Below are 27,556 nucleotides of genomic sequence, written 5' to 3'. Positions count from 1 at the left end.
AGTTCAAACTAGTAAAAGAGAACTTTGGGATTGATATAACGAAGTTCTTCATACAGAGAGTGATCCGCACTTGGAAAAGTCACCCAAGCAGTGATGCAGGTAAAAACACTGAAATATATTTTTAAAGAACTGTAAGCAACAATGGTGGTGAGTCTAGGATTGCTCGGGATGGAGGAATAAGAATTGCTTTCATAGTCTTCCTCATCCCTAAGTATTTTACGATCCAAAGGAATGTGTAGGGAAGCAACATGAATAGCTTGTAAATAATTCATATGTGATACGGCGAATGGACAAGGGGGTTGTCTGCTATATTGGTCATAGGATAGAAATAGACGGTTAACTTTTTCAACAAATGGAAGGGGAATAATGAAAAGAGTGATCGTGGTGCATTTAACAAATATGGGGAAGCATCTAAATTAAAAGCTCTTGAGAGGGAGAGTTTTATTTGAGCCCCAGTAATGGCTCGGATATTATCCTTACTGTTTGAGAAGCTCTCGGACAACACCAGAGCCAATGAAACGATTCTTAATCAAAACAGGAAAAAACTTCCGACAAAAATAGATAACCTGAAAGACTGGGAGTCTGCATATCTCCCAATTATATATCGTCCTACTCGCAAGTTGCTCAGTGAGAGGCTGCCCGACGAGGTTGCATGAGAAACGTATGATAGCACCAGTTCCTGGGTCAGACGGATGTTTGTGTTCGTCTTGGTAACGGAGAGCTGAGAAAACTGAAACTCAAGGACAGTCCAGAACCTGAAGGTATGTGTTGCCGTCCTAAATATTGATATAATGCAAGGGAGTGACCAATACATTCATTGCAATAACTGGAGGGAACTCAACAAGTGCGGCAATTCAATAGGAAGTTGTCCCGCCGTTTGTGATTTTTGTGTTTTGTCGCAGTTCAGAAACGTAAATTTCCAATCATTTCGGTCAAAAATTGCAAACTTTGATGTTTCAGCATTCTTCAAAACAGACTCAGTTCCATTGTTAATTGATTTTAAGATTAATTGTATTATAAATATTCCAGCAGCACAGTGTTTCTGCAACCAACCCTTCACCCCACTATCCTTGCAAATTGCTGTCCCATCTCCAACCTCCCTTTTCTCTCCGAAGTCCTTGGACGTGTTGTCGCCTCCCAAATCTGTGCCCATCTTTCCTGGGACTCCATGTTTGCATCCCTCCAATCAGGTTTCTGCCCCTGCCACCAAAACGGTTCTTGTTAAAATCACAAATGACATCTTTTGTGACAGTGACAAAGGTAAACTTTTCCTCCTCATCCTTCTCAACCTGTCTTCAGCCTTTGACACAGTTGACCACATCATCCTCCTCCATCTGGGTGGGTCTGCTCTTACCTGGTTCCATTCTTAGGTATCTAATTGTATCCAGTGTATTATTGGGGAAGAGACAGGCGTTTCTGTGGCCGCAGACATGAATCCAGGATGGTGTTTTGCCTCCCTGGTGCCAGCGTCAAGGATGTCACTGAACGACTGCAGAGCACCCTGAGCAGGGTGGGTGAACAGCCAGCAGTCATGGTCCACATTGGGACCAATGACATAGGCAGAAAGAGGGATGTAGTCCTGCAGAAAGAGTTTACTGAGCTAGGTAAGAAATTAGCAAGCAGGATCTCAAAAGTAGTAATCACCAGATTACTTCCAGTGCCAGGCACAAGTGAGTGTAGAAACAGGAAGATAATGCAGATGAATGTGTGGCTGGAAAGATGGTGCAGGAGGGAGGGCTTTAGACTCCTGGGACACTGGGTCCAGTTCTGGATAAGGTGGGACCTGTACAAGCCAGATGGGTCGCACCTGAACAGAGCTGGGACAAATTTCCTTGCGGGGTGATTTGCCAGTGCTATTGGGGAGGGGTTAAACTAACTGGGCAGGGGTGTGGGAACCAGAAGGAAATATTAGAAAGGAATAACAGGGTGCACAGAATACTGGGAGAGATGGATGGCACTAGAGTAGGGAATAGTGAGTTATTGGATGGGGTCAGAGTAAGGGAGAAAGTAATAATGTCTAAATCGGGGTTAATGTGCATGTATGTGAATGTATGGAGTGTTGTTAATAAGATTTGTGAGTTACAGGTGCAGATTGACATGTGGAAATATAATTTTATGGCTATTACAGAGACCTGGCTCACACCTGGGCAGAACTGGGTGTTAAATATTCCTGGATACAAGGTGTTCAGGAAAGATAGAAAATGGAAAAAAGGGGGAGGGGTGGTGATATTGATTAAGGAGAGCATTGCAGTGCTGGAGAGAGAGCATATACCTGGTGGGTCAAGGATGGAATCTCTTTGGTTAGAGCTAAGGAACAAAAAAGGTGCAGTTTCATTGCCTGGTGTAGTATCTAGGCCACCAACTAGTGGAAAGGATGAAGAGGAACAAACTTGCAAGGAAATTATGAGAGAAGCAAGAATTATAGAGTCGTTATAATGGGGGAATTTAATTATCCAAATATAGACTGGGATACTAGCAGTATAAAGGACAAAAAAGGGCAAAAGCTCCTAGAGTGTGTTTCAGGAAAATTTCTACAACAGTTTTTCTAGTCCAACGAGAAAGGAGGCACGGCTAGATCTGGTTTTTGGAAATGAGGTGGGCCAAGTGGATCAAGCGTCAGTAGGAGAATATTTAGGTGACAGTGATCATTGTATCATAATGTTTAGGTTGGCTATAGAAAGGACAAAGAAAAATCTAGAGTAAGAATAATTAACTGGGGGAAAGCCAACTTCAATGGGGTAAGAATGGATATGGGCCAAATTAATTGGAATCAAATGTTGGAAGGAAAAACAGTAGGTAAACAATGGACTACCTTCAAAGAAGAGATATTCCTTTGAATGGGAAAAGTAGGGCAAATAAATGTAGAGCTCCCTGGATGACAAAAGATGTCAGGTAGATAATACAAAAGAGAACCAGGCTGCATATAGAAGGTTCAGAGGGGAAGTGAAAAAGCAAATAAGAGAAGCAAAGATAGTATGAAAAGTAACTGTCAGCTTACATAGAAGGGAATCCCAAAGTCTTCCATAGGCATTTAATAGTAAAAGGGTGGTAAAAGGTGGAGTAGGACTGATTTGGGACCAAAAGGGGGATTTACCCGTGGAGGCAGGGGGAATAGTTGAGGTGTTAAATGAATACTTTGCATCTGCCTTTACCAAGGAAGAAGATGCTACCCAGGCCACAGTGAAAGAGGTAATTAATACACTATATTAATGACTAGGATGAAGGGACAGAGTATATTAACCAAATTTGCTGACGACACGAAGATAGGTTGGAAAGTATGTTGTGAGGAGAATACAAAAAGTCTGCAAAGGGGTATAGATAGGTTAAGTGAGTGGGCAAACATTTGGCAGATGGAGTATAATTTGGGAAAATGTGAGGTTGTCAACTTTGGCAGGAAAAATAGAAAAGCATAATATTATTTAAATAGACACTGCAGAATGCTGTGGTACAGAGGAACCTGGGTGTCCTTGCACACGAATCACAAAATGTCTGCATGCGGGGACAGCAAGTAATTAGGAAGGCAAATGGAATGTTAGCCTTCATTGCAATAGGGTTGGAGTATAAAAGTAGGGAAGTCTTGCTACAACTGTACAGGGCATTAGTGAGACCACACCTAGACTACTGTGTACAGTAGTCTTCCATAGGCACTATGGAAGTCACCTTACTTAAGGAGGGACATACTTGCATTGGAAGCAGTTCAGAGAAGGTTCACTGGGGTGAGGAGTTTTTCTACTGAGGAAAAGCTGAGCAGGTTGGGCCTATACTCATTGGAGTTTAGAAGAATGAGAGGTGATCTTAATTGAAACATAAAAGCTTTTGAGGGGATTTGACAGGGTAGACGTTGAGAGGATATTTCTCCTCTTGGGAGAATCTAGAACTAGGGGGCACAGTTTCAAAATAAGGGTTCTCCCATTTAAGACAGAGATGAGGAGGAATTTCTTCTCTCAGAGAGTCGTTCGTCTTTGGAATTCTCTACCTTATAGAGCAGTGGAGGCTGACTTATTGAATATATTCAAGACTGAGTTAGACAGATTTTTGATCTACAAGGGAGACAACAGTTATGGGGGACAGGAAGGAAAGTGGAGTTGAGACCATGTTCAGATCTGACAGGGCAGGCTCAAGGGGATGAATAGCCTACTGCTGCTCCTATTTCTTATGTTCCATTTGCGGACAATACTAAATTGGGGGAGAGTATAGTTAGCACTGAGGAGGGCTGTGACAAAATACAAAAAGACATTAATATATTTGCAGAATGGGCATGTAATTAGCAAATGAATTGCAATATAGATAAGTGTGAGGTGGTGCATTTTAGTAGGAAGAACAAGGCCACACACTCCTTGGAAAATAAAAGTTTAACTGGGATAAAGGAGCAAAGGGAATCGCTAAAAGTAGCGATGCATGTTTATAAGGCTATTTTAAAAAGTGAACAAAGCACTGGGGTTCATTTCTAGAGGGAAAGGATTGAAAAGCACATAAGTTATGTTACCTTATATAGATTCTTGGTTAGACCAGACTTGGAATACTGTGCACAGTTCTGGTCTCCATATTATAAAAAGGATGTAGATGCACTAAAGAAGATGCAAAAAAGATTTATAAGGGTGATACCAGAATTGGGATGTGATACTAATCAGGAAAGATTGAACAGACTGGGGCATTTTCCTTCAGCAAGGAGAATGCTGAGGGGGTGACCTGATAGTGGTCTTTACCCTAACAAATCTTTTCATAATCTGAGAGAAGATGTTTCCACTTGTGGCGAAGCCAACACCTTGAGCCCTACATATAAGATAGTCACCAAGAAATTCAATTTTGTAATTACAAATTTGTAATTTGTTCTGAGCTGTGGCTACAAACTGGAAATAAGATAAAAGAGATTCTCAATGTATAACAGAAGTCCAAATATTGGTGATGAGAAGTCTTTTGGTGCAAAGACTGTACCATTATACAATGCTTTTAGGCCAAAACAGTTCCCTTTGAAATGCAGAACCATTGAGGCAACTACGCCTAATGTATTACTAAAGTGAACAATGGAGTACCATTCTCAAAATAATTTTAGGGTATTTTCTTTTATAAAATGTATATATTTTAAATGAAAACTGGATAATACCATGTTTCTCCATAATTCATGGCTTGTTAATGAAATACAAACGTGCAATTTGAAATTAATTCAATTCAGGGAATTCAGGAGAAACTTCTTTACCGAGAAAGTGGTTATAATGTGGAACCCACCACCACAATTGAGGTGAATAGCATAGATGGATCTTAGGCATAGCTAGATAAGTGCATGAGAGAGAAAGGAATAAAACAATATGCTGATGGGGTTAGAAAAAGAGTGATAGGGGAAGGCATGGACCAGTTTGGCCGAATGGCATGTTTCTGTGCTGTATTTTCTATGTAAACATTCTGAATTTGGGCCTGTGATGTAAAAACAAGTGGTTATCCTGAAACCAGAGTGAAACACTGGATTGTGGTAGTGTTCACTAAATATATAGGCAATATTCCAACCCATATTGCAGGGGAAAACTATGAATTGTACAAAAGCTGTTTGCAGCAATGGCAGATTTAGATATTTTCAAAGGAGGATGTGTATCTTTCCGAATAGGAAACTGAGCCATTCCTTGTCTTTCATTCTGTCCTGAAGCCTTTACCATGGGATCACAGTAGCCATTTCCATTCATGGAAACATAGAAAATAGGAGCAGAAGTAGGCCTCTCGAGCCTGCACTGTCCAAATTCAGTAGCCTGTTCCCTCTTTCTCCCCCTATCCCTTGATTCCTTTAGCCCAAAGAACTATATCTAACTCTTTCTTGAATATATTTAATGATTTGGTCTCAACTGCTTTCTGTGATAGAGAATTCCACAGGTTCACCACTCTCTGGGTGAAGAAATCCCTCCTCATCTCAGTCCTAAATGGCTTACCCCGTATCCTTAGACTGTGACCCCTTGTCCGGGACTCCCCCGCCATCGGGAACATCCTTCCTGCATCTAGTCTGTGCAGTCCTGTTAGGATTTTGTAGGTATCTATGAGATCCCCTCTCATTCTTCTAAACTCTCACGAATACAAGCCTAATCGACCCATTCTCTCTTCATACGTCAGTCCTGCCATCCCAGGAATCAGTCTCGTGAACCTTCACTGCACTCCCTCCATAGCAAGAACATCCTTCCTCAGATAAGGAGACCAAAACTGCACACAATATTCAAGATGTGGTCTCACCAAGGCCTTGTATAATTGCAGCAAGACATGCTTGCTCCTGTACTCGAATACTCTCGCTATGAAGGCCAACATACCATTTGCCTTCTTAACTGCCTGCTGCAGCTGCATGCTTCCTTTCAGCAACTGGTGCACAAGGTCTTGCAGCACCTCCCCCTTTCCCAATCTATTGTTGTTCAGATAATAATCTGCCTTTCTGTTTTTGCCACCTATGTGGATAACCTCACATTTATCCACATTATTCTGCATCTGCCATGTATTTGCCCACTCACTCAACCTGTCCAAGTCACACTGGAGCTTCTCTGCATACTCCTCACAGCTCACACTCCCACCCAGCTTTGTGTCATCTGCAAACTTGGATATATTACATTTAATTCCCTCATCTACATCATTAATATATATTGTGAATATCTGGGGTCCTAGCACTGATCCCTGTGGTACCACACTAGTCACTGCCTGCCACTCGGAAAAAGACCCATTTATTCCTACTCTTTGTTTCCTGTCTGCCAACCAGTTCTCTATCCATGTCAGTACCTTACCCCCCAAATCCCATGTGCTTTAATTTTGCATGCTTATCTCTTACGGGGGACCTTATCGAAAGCCTTCTGAAAGTCCAAATATACCACATCCACTGGTTCTCCCTTATCTATTCTACTAGTTACATCCTCAACAAATTCCAGTAGATTTGTCAAGCATGATTTTGTAAAACAAAAACAAGAAATGCTGGATTCACTCAGCAGGTCTGGCAGCATCTGTGGAAAGAGAAGCAGAGTTAACGTTTCGGGTCAGTGACCCTTCTTCGGAACTGACAAATATTAGAAAAGTCACAGATTATAAGCAAGTGAGGTGGGGGTTGGGCAAGGATGGATTTTGTAAATCCATGTTGACTTTGTCCAATCATGTCATTGTTTTCCAAGTGCTCTGCTATTACATCTTTTATAATGGACTCTAACATAGTGGCATTGGTACAAACCTCCATGAATAGTAAGCTGGTTATTAAGGGTACTTGCTATGAGATAGAGATAGAGAGGGAGAAGATGCGAGGAACAGCAGGAAAAAGAACAGGGGAAAAAACCACGGAAGGAACAATGTGAATTCCAGTTGTGCTGAGTAGCTGTGCACACATGCAGTTGGATCTGGAATAGCGAAAGCAATCAGCTTACATATTTAAAGCAAAAATATTACATTTATAACACTTATGTTTTGAATTTCACCTGCATTTTGGCATATTAAAATAAAAAATAATAAAGGCAGATCAAAAAATTTCAAGTGCTCCACAGAAGTTGCTGTAAACATCATCCTGACAGTATTCAGAATACTTGTCCTTTTAATGGCAACAGAACAGAAGCAGAATGAGGGGCATGCATAGAATAAGGACACACCAAAAGAGATTATGGCCAACTGGAAAGTACCCTCTCTTCAGAGGCAATGCTGCTCCCTTGACAATGTAATAGAAGAGATCTACTTAAGGAGGCAATGGCTCAGTACAGAGGCATGGAAGAAACCCTGTGTCCTGTTGCAAATTGATCTTCAAACATCTCTTCAAACACAAAATCAAATAAAGAACAGAGATACATTGGAACGCTGAACTTCATATCATAAAATGATTTACTGCACACTTAGATATTTACAATGGTTTCATGCGCCTATCATGCTTCCTCCTGGGGACTCTCTGCTGGTCTTAAATTTACCTGATGTTGCACTAGGGTGATGTCTGAGAGCTAGGGGCATAGGAGCATAGGAATAGGAGTAGGCCATTTAGCCCCTCAAGCCCATCCATGCCATTCAATGAAATCCTGGCTGATCTGTGACCTAATTCCATATACCTGCCTTTGCTCCATATCCCTTAACACCTTTGGTGAACAAAAATATATCGATTTCAGTTTTAAAATGAACTATTGACCTAGCATCAATTGTTGTTTGCTGAACAGAGTTCCAAACTGCTACCACCCTTTGCGTGAAAATGTGTTTCCTAATTTCACTCCTGGTCGTGTTTGTTTGTGCTATGGTATCGTTAGCCATTTGGGAGGATGGTGGCTGTCGCATCAGGACACATCAGCTGGTTGCATTGCAACTGCAGGTGTGTGGCCTGATACCTTCATGATCATGAAGAGGCTCACTGAAGTGGTCATATAAGCTCTGAACAGAGGAGAAGGTGACATTGTGAAGGTGGATTCTATCCACCTCACGTTCTGGTCCCAGGATTTAAGCTCCTTCTGATCAATCATGTCAGTTAGATCTTGCAGGCCCTGAGCAGTTTCAAAGCTCTTGTAAACCAGTTTCCATGAATGTCTGCAAACAGTCCTCCAAGACCTAATTTCCAATGATCAAAGCATCCATGTCAAATGCACTGGCTGGTCTACAGGTCTCTCTGTTAGGTGAGATGAATGCAGATGTTCCTGGTACCACCACTCGCTCCAAATAACACTGCACTCTATTGAAGTCTTCCGAGAAATTGGGATTGAGAATGGCACTGAACTCTGCCATTATCTGAGGCCCTCTGATAAGGTTTTCTGTGCTTCAATGTGTGAATGATGCTCATTCAGGATCCTCCTTTTTAGAGCAAGGCCACAGAGATCTGTTTGTACGCTCACGAGCCAGAGGCTGAATTCTGTAGAGCGTTTGGTCACTTTTACTTTTGCCTTCACCCTTGTGCATAGTGAAACATCTTAACAGAGCTATCTACATGAAATAGTAGATTGCTGTCTACTGCTGAGATAGATGGAGAAAGGGTGGCAATGTGCCTGGTTAGCCAGAGATTGAAGGTTGTTGATTCTTTCTTCCTTCTCTCCTTGTTTTGGGTTATCTAAAGAGAAAAGGTGAAGAGATGCTGTGGATACCACAACAGTTCCTCGATTGATTTTGAAGGTACGTGATCATGTTTCTTGCCATTGATAATTGGTGAGTAACATTCGTGCCACACAACTACCAGGTAATAACCATCTCCAACAAGAGAGAGCCTAATATCTCCTCTTGACGTTCAACAACATTACCATTACCACATCCCCCATCATCATCATCATCCTATTAACCAGAAACACAACTGGACCAGTCTCATTTATACCATGGCTATTAAATAAGTTCACAGGCAGGATAATCTGTCACAATTAGCTCACCTCCTGAATTCTGAAAGTTTCTGCACCAGCTACAAGGCACAACTCAGGCGTGTAATAGAATGCTGTCCATTTGCCTAGATGGGTGCAGCTGCAACAACATTCAGGAAGTTCAACACGATCCAGGATCAAATAATCTGCTGGATTTGCACCTGATCCATCATTTTAAACATCCAGTCTCTCCACCACTGGCATACCATGGATGTGGTGCATTCTGTATACAGGATGCACCAACAGCCACTCACCAAAGCTTCTTCAGTAGCACCTACCAAACCTGCGATTTCCATCACCTAGATTGAAAGGGGAGCAGGTGCATGAGAATACTATAACCTCCAATTCACACACCATCCTGACTTGACTTCTTCAGTGCTGGGTCAAAACTACCGACCTAAAAGCATTGTTGGAGCACCTTCACCACGTGGACTGCAGAGGTTCAAGAACAAGGCCCAGCATCACCTTCTCAAGGGCAACTAGGGGTGAACAATAATTGCTGGCCTTGCCAGCATCCCAATATCCCAAGAATGATTATTTTTTGAATTCTTTGCACTCTGAAACCATTGTATGGGCAAGCTGCAGATGGCTAAACACACCTACAGTTGACACTTGCCCTTCAACATCTCCAACAGGTTCCCAGCCTTATGGCATGCCCAGAACCTTCAACGTTTGCTACTCATGAGAGGTCAGTTGTCAGGAGGGCTGCCACCCATGGCCCGAGATCCTCAGTGGACCCTTTCTCTTGAGAGAGAAAAGAGGACATGAATTAATCTCCTACTGAAGGTTTGACAATTTTTTGTTACAACGGTTGACACATAAGGTTGTAACGGGTAGCAGGCAAGAAAGGAAAAAAGTGAGATGTGACTTTTTTTTAAATTCATTCATGGAATGTGGGCGTCACTAGCTATGCCAGCATTTATTGCCCGTCCCTAATTGTCCTTGAGAAGGTGGTGGTGAGCTGCCTTCTTGAACCGCTGCAGTCCATTTGGGGTAGGTATACCCACAGTGCTGTTAGCAAGGGAGTTCCAGGATTTTGACCCAGCGACAGTGAAGGAATGGCAATATAGTTCCAAGTCAGGATGGTGTGTGACTTGGAGGGGAACTTGCAGGTGGTGGTATTCCCATGTATTTGCTGCTGTTGTCCTTCTAGTTGGTAGAGGTCACGGGTTTGGAAGGTGCTGTCTAAGGAGCCTTGGTGCATTGCTTCAGTGCATCTTGTAGATGGTACACACTGCTGCCATTGTGCATCAGTGGTGGAGGGAGTGAATGTTTGTCGATGGGTCTACTTATCTAAAGTAGATTGGAAGCGGCTACTTGAAGGTAAGTCAGCGCCAGATCAGTGGGAGGCATTCAAGCAAGAGATAATGAGGGTTATAGAGTAGAGTCATTTACGGCATAGAAGGAGACCATTCTGCCCATCAAGTCCATGCCAGCACTCCCTGGTGGAATCCAGTCAGTCCCAGTATCCCCCCCCCCCTTGATCTCCATAGCCCTGTAAGTTTATTTCTTTCAAGTGCCCATCCAATTTCCTTTTCAAACCATTGATTGTCTCCACTTCTACCACCCCCGTGGGCAGCGAATTCCAGGTCATTACCACTCACTGCATAAAAAAGCTGTTCCTCATATTCCCGCTGCCTTTCTTACCCAAAACCTTCAATCTGTATCCCCTAGCCCTTTGTTATGACCAGGTGAGAAAGATGTCTAGGGGCCCTCGCAGCCTTCACCTGGTCTTACTGTAACAAGGTTTAATTTTTAAACACATCGTGTTTTCAGCTCCCCCTTGGTGAAGTTTTTTTCACCGCTTTCCAATTATAAGGCAAAGAAACCAGCACAAACAGGTTTTCTCAGGTTTAAAGAAGAAAAGTGAAATTTTATGAAACTTAAACTCTAATTCACTTAACGCCTACCGATACATGACACGCCCACGCTAGCATGCACACGCAATACACACATGCAGATAGAGACGGAAAGAGAACAGAAGAAATAAAGTGGAAAAGTTTAAGGCAATATCTGAAGAGGTTTTTTTGTGTTACAGTTCTTTGAGCTCACTGTAGTATCCTTTATTGTAGGTAGGGGGCCCAGTATTCTTCTTAAACCTTGTTCGCTGTAGGAGACTTTTCTTTCTTGGGGTTCATGTGTCTTCAGTGGATTTGGAATTCCATGAGAAAGAGATGGGAGCAGACAGGAGAGGCTGTGGCAAGCCAGCATGAGAGATCTTCCCAGTCCAGGAGCATTCTGCTTGCTGCCCAAACAATTTGTACAAATTCAAAAAACTCAGGTTGTCCAGCAGTTTAGTCATGTGACTAGCTGGTTTGACCATGTCTGTTTGTGTATTTCGCCATCTTAGCAGTCAACCTGGAATACTAGCTTCCCCACCTTCAACTGTCTGGTGATCAAAAGTCCATTGTAGATTGACTGTGGCAGGGAATGGTCCCTTGTCCTTTCCAATCACTGTCTGTTAATATGCACATATCTTTCCAGCCAAGGGTCCATTGTGGGTTGAATGGCTGCTTTGTCCTTCCAAACACTGTCTGTTAATATGTAAATATCTTTTCCAGCCACAGATGATCTGTTTAACAAGTCATTTCTTCACTCCAGTAACAGTTTAAAATCAATGTTCATGACAAAATTAATGTTCCCCATTCTTGGCAGGTGGCGGCCCAGCATGACACCTTGTACCTTCAGTTAATGGCAACAGTTTTTCCTTGTTGAACCTATCTAAGCTTGTCATATTCTTGTACACCTCTATCAAATCTCCCCTTAATCTCCTTTGCTCCAGGGAGAACAACCCCAGCTTTTCCAACCTTGTAACTAAAATCCTCCATCCCTGGACTTCTCAAGGACACTCACATCCTTCCTAAAGTGTGGTGACCAGAACTGAATGCAATACTCTGGTTAGGGCCTAACCAGAGTTTTATAAAGGTTCAGCATAACTTCCCTGCTTTTGTACTCAATGCCTCTATTTATGGGGTCCAAGTTCCCATATGCTTTGCTAATCACTCTGTCAATATGTCCTGCCACCTCCAAAGATCAAGGCACATGAACCCCCAGGTCCCTCTGCTCCTGCACACTTGTTAGAACTGTGCCATTCACTATATATTGCCTTGCTTTATCCGTTCTTCCAAAATGCATCATCTCACACCTGTCTGTATTAAATTCCATCTGCCCATTCTGCTAGCCAATCTTTTTTTATTTCATTCATGGGATGTGGGCGTCACTGGCGAGGCCAGCATTTATTGCCCATCCCTAATTTCCCTTGAGAAGGTGGTGGTGAGCTGCCTTCTTGAACCACTGCAGTGCATGTGGAGTAGGTACACCCATGGTGCTGTTAGGAAGGGAGTTCCAGGTTATTGACCCAGCGACAGTGAAGGAACGACGGTATAGTTCCAAGTCAGGGTGGTGTGTGGCTTGGAGGGGAATTGCGGATGGTGGTGTTCTAAGTGATAGAGGTCGAGGGTTTGGAAGGTGCTGTTGAAGGAGTCTTGGTGAGTTGCTGCAGTGCATCTTGTAGATGGTACACACTGCTGCCACTGTGACTCAGTGGTGTCCTGTTTGTATCATCGTCATTGTTTGCCACACCTCCAAGTTTGCTATCAGTGGCAAATTTTGAAATTCTCCTCTGTATTCCAAGATCTAAGTCACTTATATAAAGCAAAAAAGACAATGATCCCAGCACTGACAATTGGGGAACATCACTGTCTACCATAATCCAGTCTGAAAAACAACCATTTACCACAAAGTGCTGTTTTCTGTCCTTAAGCCAAATTTCTATCCAATAGGACACTGACCTTCCTATTCCATGAGCTTCAATTTGGTTAACCAACCTTTTATTTGGTACTTTATCAAAGTCTTTCTTAAAATCCATATAGACAATATCGACCGCATTCCCTTCATCCAAACTTCTCTGTTACTTCATCAAAAGTCATTAAGTCATTGAAGGTGGCAGGACAGGTTGAGAGAGCAGTTAATAAAGCATACAGTATCCTGGGCTTTATTAATAGGGGCATAGAGTACAAGAGCAAGGAAGTTATGTTGAACTTGTATAAGACACTAGTTCGGCCTTAGCTGGAGTATTGTGTCTAATTCTGGGCACTGCACTTGAGGAAAAACGTGAGGGGATTGGAGAGAGTACAGAAGAGATTCATGAGAATGGTTCCATGGATGAGGAATTTCAGTTATGAAGATAGATTGGAGAAGTTAGGACTGTTTTCCTTGGAGAAGAGAAAGCTGAGAGGTGATATGATAGAGGTACTCAAAATCATGAGGGGTCTGGACAGAGTAGACAGAGAGAAACTGTTGCCACTCGTGAAAGGATCGAGAACAAGAGGGCACAGATTGAAAGTATTTGGTAAGAGAAGCAAAAGTGACCTGAGGAAAAACTTTTTCACGCAGCGAGTGGTTAAGGTCAGGCATGCACTGCCTGATAACGTGGTGGAGGCAGGTTCAATTAAAGCATTCAAAAATGAATTAGACAGTTATATGAAAAGGAAGAATGTGCAGGGTTATGGGGAGAAGGCAGGGAATGGAACTGAGGGAGTTGCTCTTTCAGAGAGACAGTGTGGACATGATGGGCCAAATGGTCTCCTGCGCTGTAATGATTCTGTGAAAAAATTCAACTCGATTTAATCAAACATGATCTGCCTTTTACAAATCAGTGTTGGCTATCCATCAGCGCAAGAATGTTCCCTTAATAAAAAAGGGTGGAACTAGCAAATCCAGAGCTCCATGGATGTCAAGTGGCTTAAAGGAGAGGATATAGAAAAAAAGGGAAAGTTATGACAGATACTGAGGGCCCAATATGACAGAAAACCTAGAGAAGTATAAAAAGTGTAGGGGTGAAATTGAAAAAGAAATTAGGACAACAAAGGGAGGACATGAAAAAATATTGGCAAGTAAAATCAAGGAAAATCCAAAGATTTTTATAAATACATAAAGAGCAAGAGAATAACTAAAGAAAGAGTAGGGCCTATTAGGGATCATAAGGGTAATCTGTGCGGAGAACATTGTATGGTTCTCAATGAATATTTTGCATTTGTTTTCACAAAAGAGAGTGACAATGTAGACATTGCAATCAGGGAGGAGGAGTGTGAAATATTAGATGAAATTAACATAGTAGGAGAGGAAGCATTAACGAATTTAACATCTTTGAAAGTGGATAAATCCCCAGGCCCGATCAAACATATCCTAGGCTGTTTAGCGAAGCAAAAGATGAAACAGCGGAGGCTCTAACCATCACTTTCCAATCCTCTCTGGCTACAGATATAATGCCAGAGGACTGGGGGACAACTAATGTTGTACCATTGTTTAAAAAGGGAGAAAGGGATAGATTGAGTTAGGCCAGTTAGCCTAACCTCGGTAGTGGGAAAATTACTGGATAAAAATTCTGAGGAACAGGATAAATCTTCATTTAGAAAGACATTTATTAATCAAAGACAGTCAGTATGGATTTGTTAAGCGAAGATCGTATCTGACCAACATGATTGAATTTTTTGAGGAGGTATCAAGGAGACTCAATGAGGGTAGTGCATTTGATGTAGTCTATATGGAGTTTAGCAAAGTTTTTGATAAGTTCCAACATAGCACACTGGTCAAAAAAGTAAAAGTCCATGGGATCCAAGGCAAAATGGCAAATTGGATCCAAAATTGGCTCAGAGGTAGGATGCGGTCAATGGGGTCTTTCTGGAAGGCTATTTCTAGTGAGGTTCTGCAGGGCTCAGTAGTTGGTCCCTTGCATTTTGTGGTATATATCAATGAGTTGGACTTGAATGTAGGGGGTATGATTAAGAAGTTTAGATACTGAGAAGTGTAGAGGAACTGCGGGTCCTTGGAGTGCATGTCGACAGATCCCTGAAGGTGGCTGAATAGGCAGATAAGGTGGTCAGGAAGGAATATGGGCTACTTGCCTTTATTAACTGAGGCATAGAATATAAGAGCTGGAAGGTTATACTGAAATTGTATAAAATGGTAGCTAGGCCACAGTTGGAGTACTGTGTGCAGTTCTGGTCACTGCACTGTAGGAAAGATATGCTTGCGCTAGAGAGAGTACAGAGGAGATTTATGAGGATGTTGCCACGAATGGAGAATTTTAGTTATGAGGAAAGATTGGATAGGCTTGGGTTGTTTTCTTTGGACAAAGGAGGCTGAGGGGAGACCTAATTGAAGTGTATAAAATTATGAGGGGTCTAGATAGAGTGGATAGGAAGGCCCTAGTCCCCTTGGTTAAAGGGTCCATAACCAGGGGGCATGGATTTAGGGTAAGAGCTTAGGAGGCTGAGAAGGGATTTGAGGAGAATTTTTTTCACCAGAGGCTGGTGGGGAACTGGAACTCACTGCCTGAAAGGGTGGTAGAGGCAGAAACCGTCATAACATTTAGAAGGTACTTGGATATGCACTTGAAATGCTGTAAACTACATGACTACAGTCCAGGAGCTAAAAAGTGGGATTAGGCTGGATGGCTGCTTGTCGACTGGTGCAGATACGCTGGGCCGAATGGCCTCCTTCCGTGCTGTGAATTTCTATGATTCTATGTGTAGTACTTTGGCAAGAATTGCAAATGGATGACATACTCGGGAATGGCGCTTTTGTAGGCAGCAAATGAGCCAGGACGAGAGAATGGATCAGAGGTTCAGAGTTCTGCCCTAGAATACAGTGAAGGTAATTAATGAAGGAGTGCTACACATGCAGAGAACGGAAGGATGGGTGAGAGGGTTAGGTTGTTTACCTTAGCTGCTCAGGTGAGCTTGTTAGACTTCTTTCTGCACTGCAGAAGAGTCCTGGGGGTCACACAGGTCCACTCACTGCCAGAATTAGGTTAAATGAAGAGGCTTATAATGTTGCCTAAAAGAGTAGTAAGTCTGAGGGAGGATTTTAAAATTCAACAAAAGATGACTAAGAAATTGATCAACGAAGAGAAAATAGGATATGAGAGTAAACTGGTGAGAGACATAAAAACAGATGTAAAAGCTTCAATAGGTATGTAAAAAGGAAGAGATTAGTGAAAGTGAATGTGGGTCCCTTAGAGGCAGAGATAGGAAAAATGTGAATGCCTTCCCTTCCCACCCCACCACCAATTAATGCCCAATTAAGGGTCTCATCTCACTGCTGCCTGAATTAGCCCAGTGGCGGGCAGGCCTGCCGCCGCACAGGGAGCAGACCAAGCAAACCTATGCAGGTTGCTTGCCGACTTCAGGGGTGGGGGTGTCCCTAGTTAAAAGGCACTTTGTGCCTGAATGAGGGACCCGGCATCACGAAGGGTGGCGGGGGTTGCCTGGAGAGAGCCACTCCCCCTGCCATTACTACTAACCTCCCTACAACCCCCTCCTCGCAACCCCCAACCAACAAAACCCCTCCTGCCCTGATTTACCTGTGGCCTGGGTCCAGCACCTCCTGTGAGTCCAGTACCAGCAGCAGCTACTGCCTCCGTGGTGGTGCTGCTCAGTTAAAGAGCTGTCGGCCAATCAGAGACTGGCAGCTCTCAGAGGGCGGGATTTCCAGCACCGGGGTCCTTGATCCCAGGGAAGGCCTGCCGCTGTCCACTTAAATGCCTAATTGGCGCTTGATTTGGTGGGCCTTCCACAGAGGAGGGAACGCAGGGCTACCACCGGCGCTTTAGCCAGTGGTCAAGACCCCCGTCACCCAGATAAAATCCCAGCCTTTGTATCTGTCTTCATGGCAGAAGACACAAGAAATTCTAGAAGTAGTGGGGAACTGGTATGAGTAAACAAATAGCACTGGAGATAGTAATAGGACTAAAAGCCAACATATTCCCTAGACCTGATGGCCTGCACCCTGATGGGATTTTAAAAGAAGTCACTACAGATATAGTGGATACATTAGTTTTGATTTTCTAGAATTCCTTGGACTCCTGAATCGCTCCTGTAGATTGGAAGGTAGCAAATGTAATCCCACTATTCAAGAAAGGAGGAAGAGAGAAAACAGGGAACTATAGGCCAGTTAGTCTGACAACAGTAGTTGGGAAAATGCTAGAATCGATTATTAAGTGGTTGAAAAATCACAATATGTTTAAGGAAAGTCAGCACGATTTTGTGCAAGAGAAGTTGTATCTGCCAAATCTGCTGAGAGTTTTCTGAGGTTGTATCCAGCAGGGTGGATAAGGGAGAAGTGAATGTAGTGTATCTGGATTTTCCAAAAGTATTCGTTAAGGTGCCATACAACAGGTTATTACAGAAAATTAGAGCTCAGGGGATTGGGTATAATATATTAGAATGGATTGAGGATTGGTTGAGACCAAATCCGTGTTTTATACAGATTTATCACAACTTCCTTGTTCTTGTAATCAATGCCCCTATTTATAAAGCCCAGAAACCTGTATGCTTTATTAACCGCTTTGTCAACTTGCCCTGCAACCTTCAATGATTTGTGCACATATATCCCCAGGTCTCTCTGCTCCGGCACACCCTCTAGAATTGCACCCTTTAATTTACATTGCCTCTCCTCATTCTTCCACCAAAAGTTACATCTGCCATTTGTCAGCCCATTCCACTAGCCTGTCTATGTGCTCTTGAAGTTTGGCACAATTGTCCTCAGTTCACAATACTTCCAAGCTTTGTGTCATCTGCAAATTTTGCAATTGTGCCCTCTACACCCGTGTGTAGGGATAACATATATCAAGAAAAGCAGGGGTCCTAACACCAAACTTTGGAGAACTGCTCTATATACCTTCCTCCAATCTGAAAAACAACTGTTCACAACTACTCTCTGTTTTCTATTACTCAGCCAATTTTGTATCCAAGCTGCTATTGTCCTTTTTATTCCATGGGCTCTAGCTTTGCTGACTAGCCTGTTATGTGCACTTTATCAGAGGCCTTTTGGAAGTCATATACAGCACATCAAAAAACTCAAGCAAGTTAGTTAAACATGATATGCCTTTAACTAATCCACATTTGTCCAGTAACTGTTAGTTTTGACCTGAGTTATCGTTTCTAAAAACTTTCCCACCAGCGAGATTAAACTGACTGGCCATGTCGTTGCTGGGCTTATCCTTACACCCTTTTTTGAACAAGGGTGTAACATTTGCAAATCTCCAGTCCTCTGGCATCAACCCATGGTATCTAAGGAGGTTTGGAAGATTATAGCCAGTGTCTCGGCAATTTCCACCATATTTCCCTCAGAATCCTTGGATGTATCTCATCCAGTCCTGGTGACTTATCAACTTTGAGTACAGCCAGCCTATCTAATACCTCCTCTTTATCAACTTTTAGCCCATCCAGTGTCTCAACTACCTCCTCTTTCACCATGACCTGGGTAGCACCTTCTTCCTTGGTAAAGACAGGTGCAAGGTACTCATTTAGTACCTCAGCCATGCCCCTGCCTCTATGCATAAATCTCCTTTTAGGTCCCTAATTGGCACCACTCCTCCTTTTACCACACTTTTACTATTTATATGCCTATAGAAGACTTTTAGATTCCCTTTTATGTTAGCTGCAAGTCTCTTCTCATACTCTCTCTTTGCTTCTCTTATTTGTTTATTCACTCCCACTCTGAACATTATATATTCAGCCTAGTTCTCAATTGATTTATCCACCTGACATGCCATATGCACCCTTTTTATGCTTCATCTTACTCTCTATCTCTTTCATCAGGGTGCTCTGGATCGGTTTGTCCTACCATTACCCCTCATGGAAATGTACCTTGACTGTACCCAAGCTATCTTCTCTTTAAAGGCAGCCCATTGTTCCATTACAGTTTTGCCTGCCAATCACAAGAACACAAGAAATAGCAGCAGAAGTAGACCATATGGCCCATCGAGCATGCTCCGCCATTCATTATGATCATGGCTGATCTTGGGCTTCATTTCTACTTTCCAGCTCGCTCCCCATATCCCTTGGTTCCCTGCGATACCAAAAATCTATCCATCCCAGCCTTAAATGTATTCAATGATGGAGCATCCACAACCCTCTGGGGTAGAGAATTCCAAAGATTCACAACCCTTTAAGTGTAGTAATTTCTCCTCATCTCAGTCCTCAATGATCAGCCCCTTATTCTGATATTGCGTCCCCGTGCTCTAGATTTCCCAACCAGTGGAAACAATCTCTCAGCTTCTAACATATCAAGCCCTTTCAGAATCTTGTATGTCTCAATTAGATCACCTCTCATTCTTCTAAACTCCAGAGAGTTTAGGCCCAATTTACTCAGCCTCTCATCATAGGGATCAATTTAGTAAATCTTTGCTGCACTGCCTCCAGTGCAATTATATCCTTTCTTAAATGTGGAGACCAAAACTGCACACAGTATTCCAGATGCTGTCTCACCAAAGCCCTGTACAATTTTAGTTCGACCTTTTTATTCCTGTACTCCAATCCCCTTGCAATAAAGGCCAACATGCCATTTGCCTTCTTAATAGCCTGCTGCACCTGCATGTTAACTTTGTACATTCCTTGTACAAGTATACCCTTTGATTTCACATCTTTGATTTCAATTTACTTGGGCCAGATCTGTTCTCATCCCATTGAAGTTGTCCCTCCCCCAATTAATTATCTTTACTCTGGATTGCTCCTTGTCGTTTTCCATAACCAACCTAAACCTATGGTCACTGTCACCTAAATATTCCCCTACTGACACTTGATTCACTTGACCTACCTCAGTCGCCAGAACCAGATCCAGGAATTCATCCTTCCTTTATGGACTGGAAGCATACTGACATAGAAAATTCTCCTCAACACACTTCCTCTCTGTCCTTTACACTATTACTATCCCAGTTTTTATTAGGATAATTAAAGCCTCCATTATAACTACTCTATAATTCTTGCACCTCTCTTCATTGGGGAGTCCAGAACTAGGGTCACTGTCTCAGAATGAGGAATTAGCCATTTAGGACTGAGATAAGAAGAAAGTTCTTCACTCAAAGGGTTCTGGTTTGGAATTCTCTACTCCAAGGAGCTGTGGACGCTCAGACTTTGAGTATATTCAAGTCACATACATTTTTGGATACTAAGGGAATCAAAGGATATGGGGATAGTGGCAAAAGTATAGCTTATGTAAAAGAGCAGCCATGATCTTTTTGAATGACAGAGCAGACTCAAAGGGCTGAATAGCCTACTCCTGTTTCTTATGTCGAACTATCTCCTGACGTCAAGCACCTGACCCTCCTAATCAGTATTTCTGTTAGGCGAACATCCAACTGAGAATTCTGAAGTTAGCTGCTGTTCCTTTCGCCCTTGCTGCCGTCTTCTCTATTAGTTGCACCTATTTACCCCTACTTTTCAATTTGTACTCCCTATCATCTCTCTATCCATGAAAGTATATTTCCAGGGTATTGATAGGGCTGGTCTAGTTCAGCATCTGATTGATGGTGACCCAAAGATGTTGATGTTATTGGACTTGGTGATGACAATGCTGTTGAAAGTCAGAGGTGGATTGCTGGGATTCCTTGTTGGAGATAGTTATTGCTCAGTGCTTAAGTAGCATGAATTTTACCTGCCACTTGTCAGACCAAGGCTGGACATTATCCAGGTGCTAGTATAGACCGGCATGGACAATTCATTATTATTGGAGGAGTTGTGAATGAAGCTAAACACTGTAGAATTGTTATGGAATAATCCCGCTTCTAACCTTACTTTTTGTCATTGTTCTGCTTTCTTAGGCTTAGCTGGAAAAGAAGCTAACTTCTTCTCAACATGAACACTTTTCCCAACGAATTCAAGTAAGATTACGGAAAGTAAAGAATGGTTTTTGCTATGTATTTATCGGTAACTCACAGTGGGAGTACTCAGTGACTACCCATTTGTGAGGCAGACTAGATAACTCACCATGGACAATGTTGCAAGAGTGGTACAGGCTGGCTTACTCGTGGCAATAAAAGTTGTATTTCATGGGGGATATTGAGGATATATTCTATATATTTGTGAAAATAATACTGTATATTCTTTGTATCATGTGTTCGCATAATTCAGTTGTTGCACAGATTTCTTCCTTTCCTCCTGCAGTTCAGCTGAAAACCCTTTGGCCAGTGTTGAAACCGAGTTTATAAAGAATCTCCAGCAACAGATCTATTATCTGGAACTTGAAGCCAACTTTCTATATCCTTTCCGTACCAAGATTGTTCAGTAATTATGTTGACATAAGAAAGCAATCCCATGGCACACACATTTATTTATTTCCAGATTGCAAAGTGCCTCAATAGCTTTAGCTCACATCCCTGATTTGACTGTCATTCAAACTGCTTTTAATGGGTAATTTTCTCCAGATTTCAGACCAGGTTTGAAATATAGCCCATCAGAGCAGTGGAGTAATTTGTTTCATGAGATGAAAGGTGAGCCAGACCAGCCTAGACCTGCCAGAAAAACACTCCGATCACCCAAACATGCTAGTGTCAGTGTGCCTGAACAAAGCTGGTTGCTTTTAGCAGGAGATTTTCTAGAACTCCTGGTCACCATCAGGTTTTCAGCTTAGAATTTAGGGTAAACTAATGAAACTCAGCTGGAGAAAGTGGGAGGTGCAGACAGCGCTGGTCTCTGAACAAGCACTGACTTGCAAAATAACCACCTAACTTCGGCGCAATTCCTAGCCAAGGTCTGGCCATGTTCATTGGTAAGTTGAGAGTGCTACCTCTCTCTTTGGTAATCAACATCCTGCGGGGTTACCATTGACCATAAACTTAACTGGCCCAGCCATATAAATACTGTGGCTACAAGAGCAGGTCAGAGACTGTGAATTCTGTGGCGAGTAACTCCCTCCTGACTCCCCAAAGCCTGTCCACCATCCACAAGGCACAAGTTAGGAGTGTGATGGAATACTTTCCACTTGTCTAGATCAGTGCAGCTTCAACATCACTCAAGAAGCTGAACAAAATCCAGGACAAAGCAGCCTGCTTGATTGGCACCTCGTTCAGCACCTTAAACATTCACTCCCTCCACTACCAATGCACAGTGGCAGCAGTATGTACCATCTACAAGATGCACTGCAGCAACTCACTAAAGCTCCTTCGACAGCACCTTCCAAACCCACAACCTCTACCACCTAGAAGGACAAGGACAGAAGATGCATGGGAATGCCACCATCTGCAAGTTCCCCTGCAAGGCACACATCATCCTGACTTGGAACTATATCACTGTTCCTTCATTGTCGCTGAGTCAAAATCCTGGAACTCCCTCCCTAACATAACTGTCCATGTACTTTAATCACATGGACTGCAGTGGTTTAAGAAGGCAGCTCACCATCCCTTCTCAAGGGCAATTAGGAATGGGCAATAAATGCTGGCCTTGCCAGCAATGCGCACATCCCAAAAATGAATTTTAAAAAATCAAAGCAAACTACTGCGGATGCTGGAAATCTAAAATAAAAAAAGAAAATCCTGGAAATATTCAGAGGTCAGGCAGCCTCTGTGGAGAGAGAAACAGAGTTTACATTTCAGGTCAATAACCTTTCATGAGATGTAGACAAAGTTCTGATGAAAGGTCACAGACCTGAAATGTTAACTCTGCTTCTCTCTCCACAGAGGCTGCCAGACCTGCTGAGTATTTCCAGCATTTTCTCCTTTTCTTTCTCTGTAATTGGTAACTAGTTTTAAATAGGCTAGCTGGAATTACATAAGTGACTGGGAATATTTTAGGAAGATTTCAAACTTCAAAACATAGATGTTTCTATTGGTAATTTGAAACAATCTGTGGCAGACTTTATGTAAAAGGAACCCAATCTCACAATAATGCCCTAATGTCATTAGCTATCTGCATGCATTTTGTTCTTAATATCTTAACCAAAATATACTCGTGATCAAACAAAAAAATCCGCCATGCTCCAGCCAAAGGTGAAATCAGAAGCAGAGAGAATGTTACAGAAACTACAGGTAGCATTTAAGATTTTAAAAAAATAACCAAATTATTTCAATTATTGTTGCTTAACCTAAATTCAAATGTGCTACAAGGAGTGTGTGGAGTGGAAGAAGGATAAGGCTGACTTCTTCATCGATAGAAACATGACATGACAGCTTACCCTTCCCCGCCACCCCTCCCAACACCCTGGCCCCATAAATAGCTCAGTAAGTTTATCTACACAGGCCAAGACATAGAGTCATAGGCCAGAATTTTACCCAACTGAAAAGTCAGTGGCGAACCTGCCTCCACCTGACCTGGGGATCCGGCCTGCATTTTGCGATCCCCAGGCCTTTAATTGGTCTGAGGTGGGACTTCCACCCCATTGAGGCAGGAAGTTCCGCCTAATGGAGCTGCTGGCCAATCAGCGGGAGTGGTGGTCACTGCTGGGACTGCAACCCAGCTGAAAATGCAAGATGTCGGGCACCCCCGGAGAATGGGTAAATTTTGGGGCCTCGCCGGGGGCAATTGGTCGGGTCCCCAGCGAGCCAAGGGTGGTCGATTGGTGGGACGGGAGGCGTGTTGGACGTTGGGGGTGGTTGGGCATCGGGACAGGCGTCCGTCGGGCACAGGGTGCCTGATCAGGAGGGTCGCCCACCCCCCACCCCAGGCCGTCGAAAAACTTCCTACTTTTAACAGCCAGTTTTTCTCAGGCCTGGGCCACCCACCAGCCAAGGGTAAAATTCCCCTGGAGGCGGGTGGAGGCCCTTAAGTGGTCTTTAACTGGCCACTTAAGGGCATTGATTGGCCTGGGGCGGAGGGGCCGTTTGTCGCCACTGTCGCCCTGCTTAAAGTGGCGGCGGAGAAGGGAGCAGGTCAGGAAGGGCCGCCAAGCCTTCCGCTCCATTTTATATCCCGCCACCATCCCACTCTTTCGAGGGTTGTAAAACTCCGGCCATCGACTTAGTACGCACAGAAGGAGGCCATTCAGCCTTTCAAGACCCTGCCAACTCTCTGTTGGACAAACCAATCAGTCCCATTCCCCCGCTGTATCCCCATAGCCCTGCAAGTTTATTTCCCTCAACTGCCTGCCCAATTTCCTTTTGAAATCATTCATCGTCTCCACTTCCACCACCCTCCAAGGCAGCGAGTGGCATACCATTACCACTTGCTGCATAAAAGGTTCTTCATCACATCCCCCTGCATCTCTTGCCGAAAACCTTCAATCTGTGTCCCATAGACTTTATACTATCAGCTAATGGGACCAGCTTTTCTTTTTCTACCTAATCTAAACATGTCATAATCTTGTACACCTCTATCAAATCTCCTTTGCTCCAAGGAGAACAATCCCAGCTTCTCCAACCTAAACTTGTAGCTAATCTCGTTCATCCCTGGAATCATTCTGGTAAATCTCCTCTGCACCCTCTCAATGATCCTCGCACCCTTCCTAAAGTGTGGTGACCAGAACTGGACACAGTACTCTGCATGCAGCCTCACCAGTGCGTTATAATGGTTCAGCATAACTTCCCTGCTTTTATACTCAATACCTCTATTTATGAAGCCCAAGATCCCATACGCTTTGCTAATTACTCTCTCAATATGTCATACCACCTACAAAGGTCTATTCAAATGAACCCCACCCCCCCCTTTCCAGGTTCCTCTAAACCTGCACATTCTTTAGAACTATGCCGTTAAGTCTATATTGACTCTCCTCATCCCTTCTTTCTAAATACATCACCTTACACTTCTCTGTATTAAATTCTATCTGCCAGCTCTCTGCCCATTCTGCTAGCCTAACTATATCTTGTTGCAAGTGGTTCATATCCTCCTCATGGAATCACCAGCAAATTTTGAAATTTTGCTTTGTATTCCAATATCCAAATCATTTATATATACATATGTATGTATATTTATATGTATATCTATATATATATACCTCAATTAAAAATGCAGTGGTTCTAGCACTGACCCTTAGGCAACACCACTATCTACCATCCTCCAGTCTGAAAAACAACCCTTTACCATGACTCACTGTTTTCTGTTCTTAAGCCAATTATTTATCCAAGCTGATATTGACCCTCCAATTCCATGAGCCTCAATTTTGATAACCAGCCTTTTATATGGTACTTTGTCAAAGACTTTCCTAAAATCCATTTTGACAACATCCATTGCATTTCCTTCATCATCTGTTACTTCATCAAAAAATGTAATTAGATTAGTCAATCAAAATCCGCCTGTTACAAATCTGTGTTGGATCTTCTTCATTAACTCAAATCTCTCCAAGTGCCTGTTAATTATTTTCCCTGATTATTGTTTCCAAAACCTTACCTACCAATGATGTTAAACTGACCACCCTGCAGTTACTAGGACTGTCCTTACATCTTTTCTTGAATATGGGTGTCACATTTGCCACTCTCCAATCCTCTGGCACGTCCCCATATCTAGGGATGTTTGGAAGATTATGGCAAGCCCTTCCGCTATCTCCACCCCCACTTCCTTTAGCGACCTGGGATGCAAGCCATCCAGGCCAGGTGTTCTATCCACTCTAAGCATAGCCGGCCTTTCCAGTACATCCTTCCTGTCAATTTTCACCCCATCCATTATCTCTACCATCTCCACTTTGATCAATATTTTGTCAGCATCCTCTTCCTTAATGAGTACCTTATATCAGTGCTTACTAAGTATTCTAGCCTTGCCCTGCACCGCCAAGCATATGTCACCCTCTTTGTCCCTCATAAGCCCCACCCCACCCCTTATTACCTGCTTGCTATTTACATGCCAGTAGAAAATTTTTGGGTTCCCTTTTATGTTAACTGCCATTCTATTCTCATATTCTGTCTTTGCCAGTCTTATATTCCTCTCTACTTCCCCTCTCAATTTATTGTATTTGGCCTGGTTCTCACTTGAAGAATTCACCTGACATGCAATATACACCCTCTTTTTTTGTTTCATCGTACTCTGTATTTCTCTCATCATCCAAGGAGTCCTGGCTTTGGTTCCCCTACCTTTTGACTTTGTTGGAAAGTACCAAGCCTGTACTTGAGACATCTCCCACTTAAAGATCACCTATTGCCCTATTACAGTTTTTTTTCTGTCAGTCTTTGGTTCCATTTTACCCTGGCTAGATGCCCTCTCATCCCATTGAAGTTAGCCCTCTTCCAAGTTAGAAGTTCAACTTTAGATTGTTCCTTGCTCTTCTCCATTACTAATCTAAACCTTATGATATGATGAGTACTCTACCCAAGTGTTCCCCCAGACACTTGGCACACCTCATTTCCCAGCACTAGATCCAGCAATGCCTCTTTCCTTATTGGTCAAGGAAGTTCTCCTGAAAACATTTCAGAAATTCCTTACCCTCCTTTCCTTTTAATCTAACATTATCCCAATTGAAATTTGGATAATTAAAGTTCCCCAATAAAAAGTTTTTGCACATCTCTGTGACTTCTCTGCAGATTTGCTCCTCTATCTCTCTCACTATTTGGAGGCCTATAAAATACTTCTAGTAACGTGATCATACCTCTCTTGCTTCTCAACTCTAACCACATAGATTCTGTCCTTGCTCCCTCAAGGGCATCCTCCCTTTCCAACACTACAGCATCTTCCCTAATCAATACTGCCACCCCACCTCCCTTTTTCCTTCCTGATCTTTTCTGAACAATAATTTGTATACTTGAATATTAAGCGCCTAGTCCTCAATGTTTTTTAAGCCACGTTTCCATTATTGCGACTGCATCATATTCCCAAATGGCTATTTGTGCTTGTAACTCACTGACCTTATTCACCACAGGTCCCTGTAGGTCACACCCTGAATATATGACAGGGTACACGCTAGAATTGATCCAGGGTCTATGCTAAGTTGGCTGATCTTAGCTGGGACGTGATAGGGGTGCAATAATTGGCCCAGTAAAGAATCACTCCTTTTTCAAAGTATTGGGGCCAGAAATCTGTAATCCTTCTGCCATAACTCTAGTGAAGGTGAGCTGGAAGGGCTGGAAATTGGCTCTAGACCCAAACATTGCTGGATCCCACCTTTATGAAGCCAGAGATGTAGTGGGGGGGGTGGGGGGCAGTGCCAATGGCAGCAACTCTCAACATCAGGAGTTCTCAATCCCAAGTCCTCAGCTCTCATGTGGACTAATGTATCATCAGCAGCATACTGAATGGTGAAAGTGCCTCGACCTGTGGGTCCAGACTGGGATTATGGCCTCCATAACTCAAAAGCAAATAAGTGACGGATAGTATTGGACATGCTGATGGATGCTCGGAGACACCTCGTTGCAGATTTTTGACGCCCTGCTATTTATTTTGTTTAACTCACTGCTCACTTACTGGATTCCTACCTGGGTGATAACAACAGTGTATTTTATTATATTTTTCAATATTTTTTTTTAATGTGATGGAACAGGTAGTTTACAAATGGGAAAAAATCATAGTAGAGTGCAGAGGGGGCTTTCCTAAGGTTAGGTTACATTG

At 42.9% G+C, this 27,556-nt stretch overlaps 1 protein-coding gene across 4 annotated transcripts in view; it reads left to right on the top strand.

Annotated features, from left to right (window-relative positions):
- The first annotated feature begins 689 nt into the window (after positions 1-689).
- Positions 690-27,556, top strand: part of LOC137352577 (chromosome partition protein Smc-like) — a 106,867-nt gene continuing 80,000 nt past the window's right edge. For 2 of the 4 annotated variants that reach the window (XM_068018253.1, XM_068018234.1), the window contains exons 1-5: positions 700-761; positions 9,020-9,075; positions 20,917-20,976; positions 21,260-21,352; positions 23,040-23,118. In XM_068018253.1, the coding sequence (XP_067874354.1) occupies positions 20,951-20,976; positions 21,260-21,352; positions 23,040-23,118 (198 nt within the window). In that variant the 5' untranslated portion in view covers positions 700-761; positions 9,020-9,075; positions 20,917-20,950. Of the gene's footprint in view, positions 762-9,019; positions 9,076-20,916; positions 20,977-21,259; positions 21,353-23,039; positions 23,119-27,556 lie in introns of all 4 variants that reach the window. The other 2 variants (XM_068018243.1, XM_068018263.1) reach the window with 2 other exon arrangements.

Source organism: Heterodontus francisci, chromosome 3, assembly GCF_036365525.1.
Source record: "Heterodontus francisci isolate sHetFra1 chromosome 3, sHetFra1.hap1, whole genome shotgun sequence".
NCBI classification, from domain to species: Eukaryota; Metazoa; Chordata; class Chondrichthyes; order Heterodontiformes; family Heterodontidae; genus Heterodontus; species Heterodontus francisci.
The sequence above is the reverse complement of the archived record's forward strand: the minus strand, read 5'-3'. Positions and strand labels throughout refer to the sequence as shown.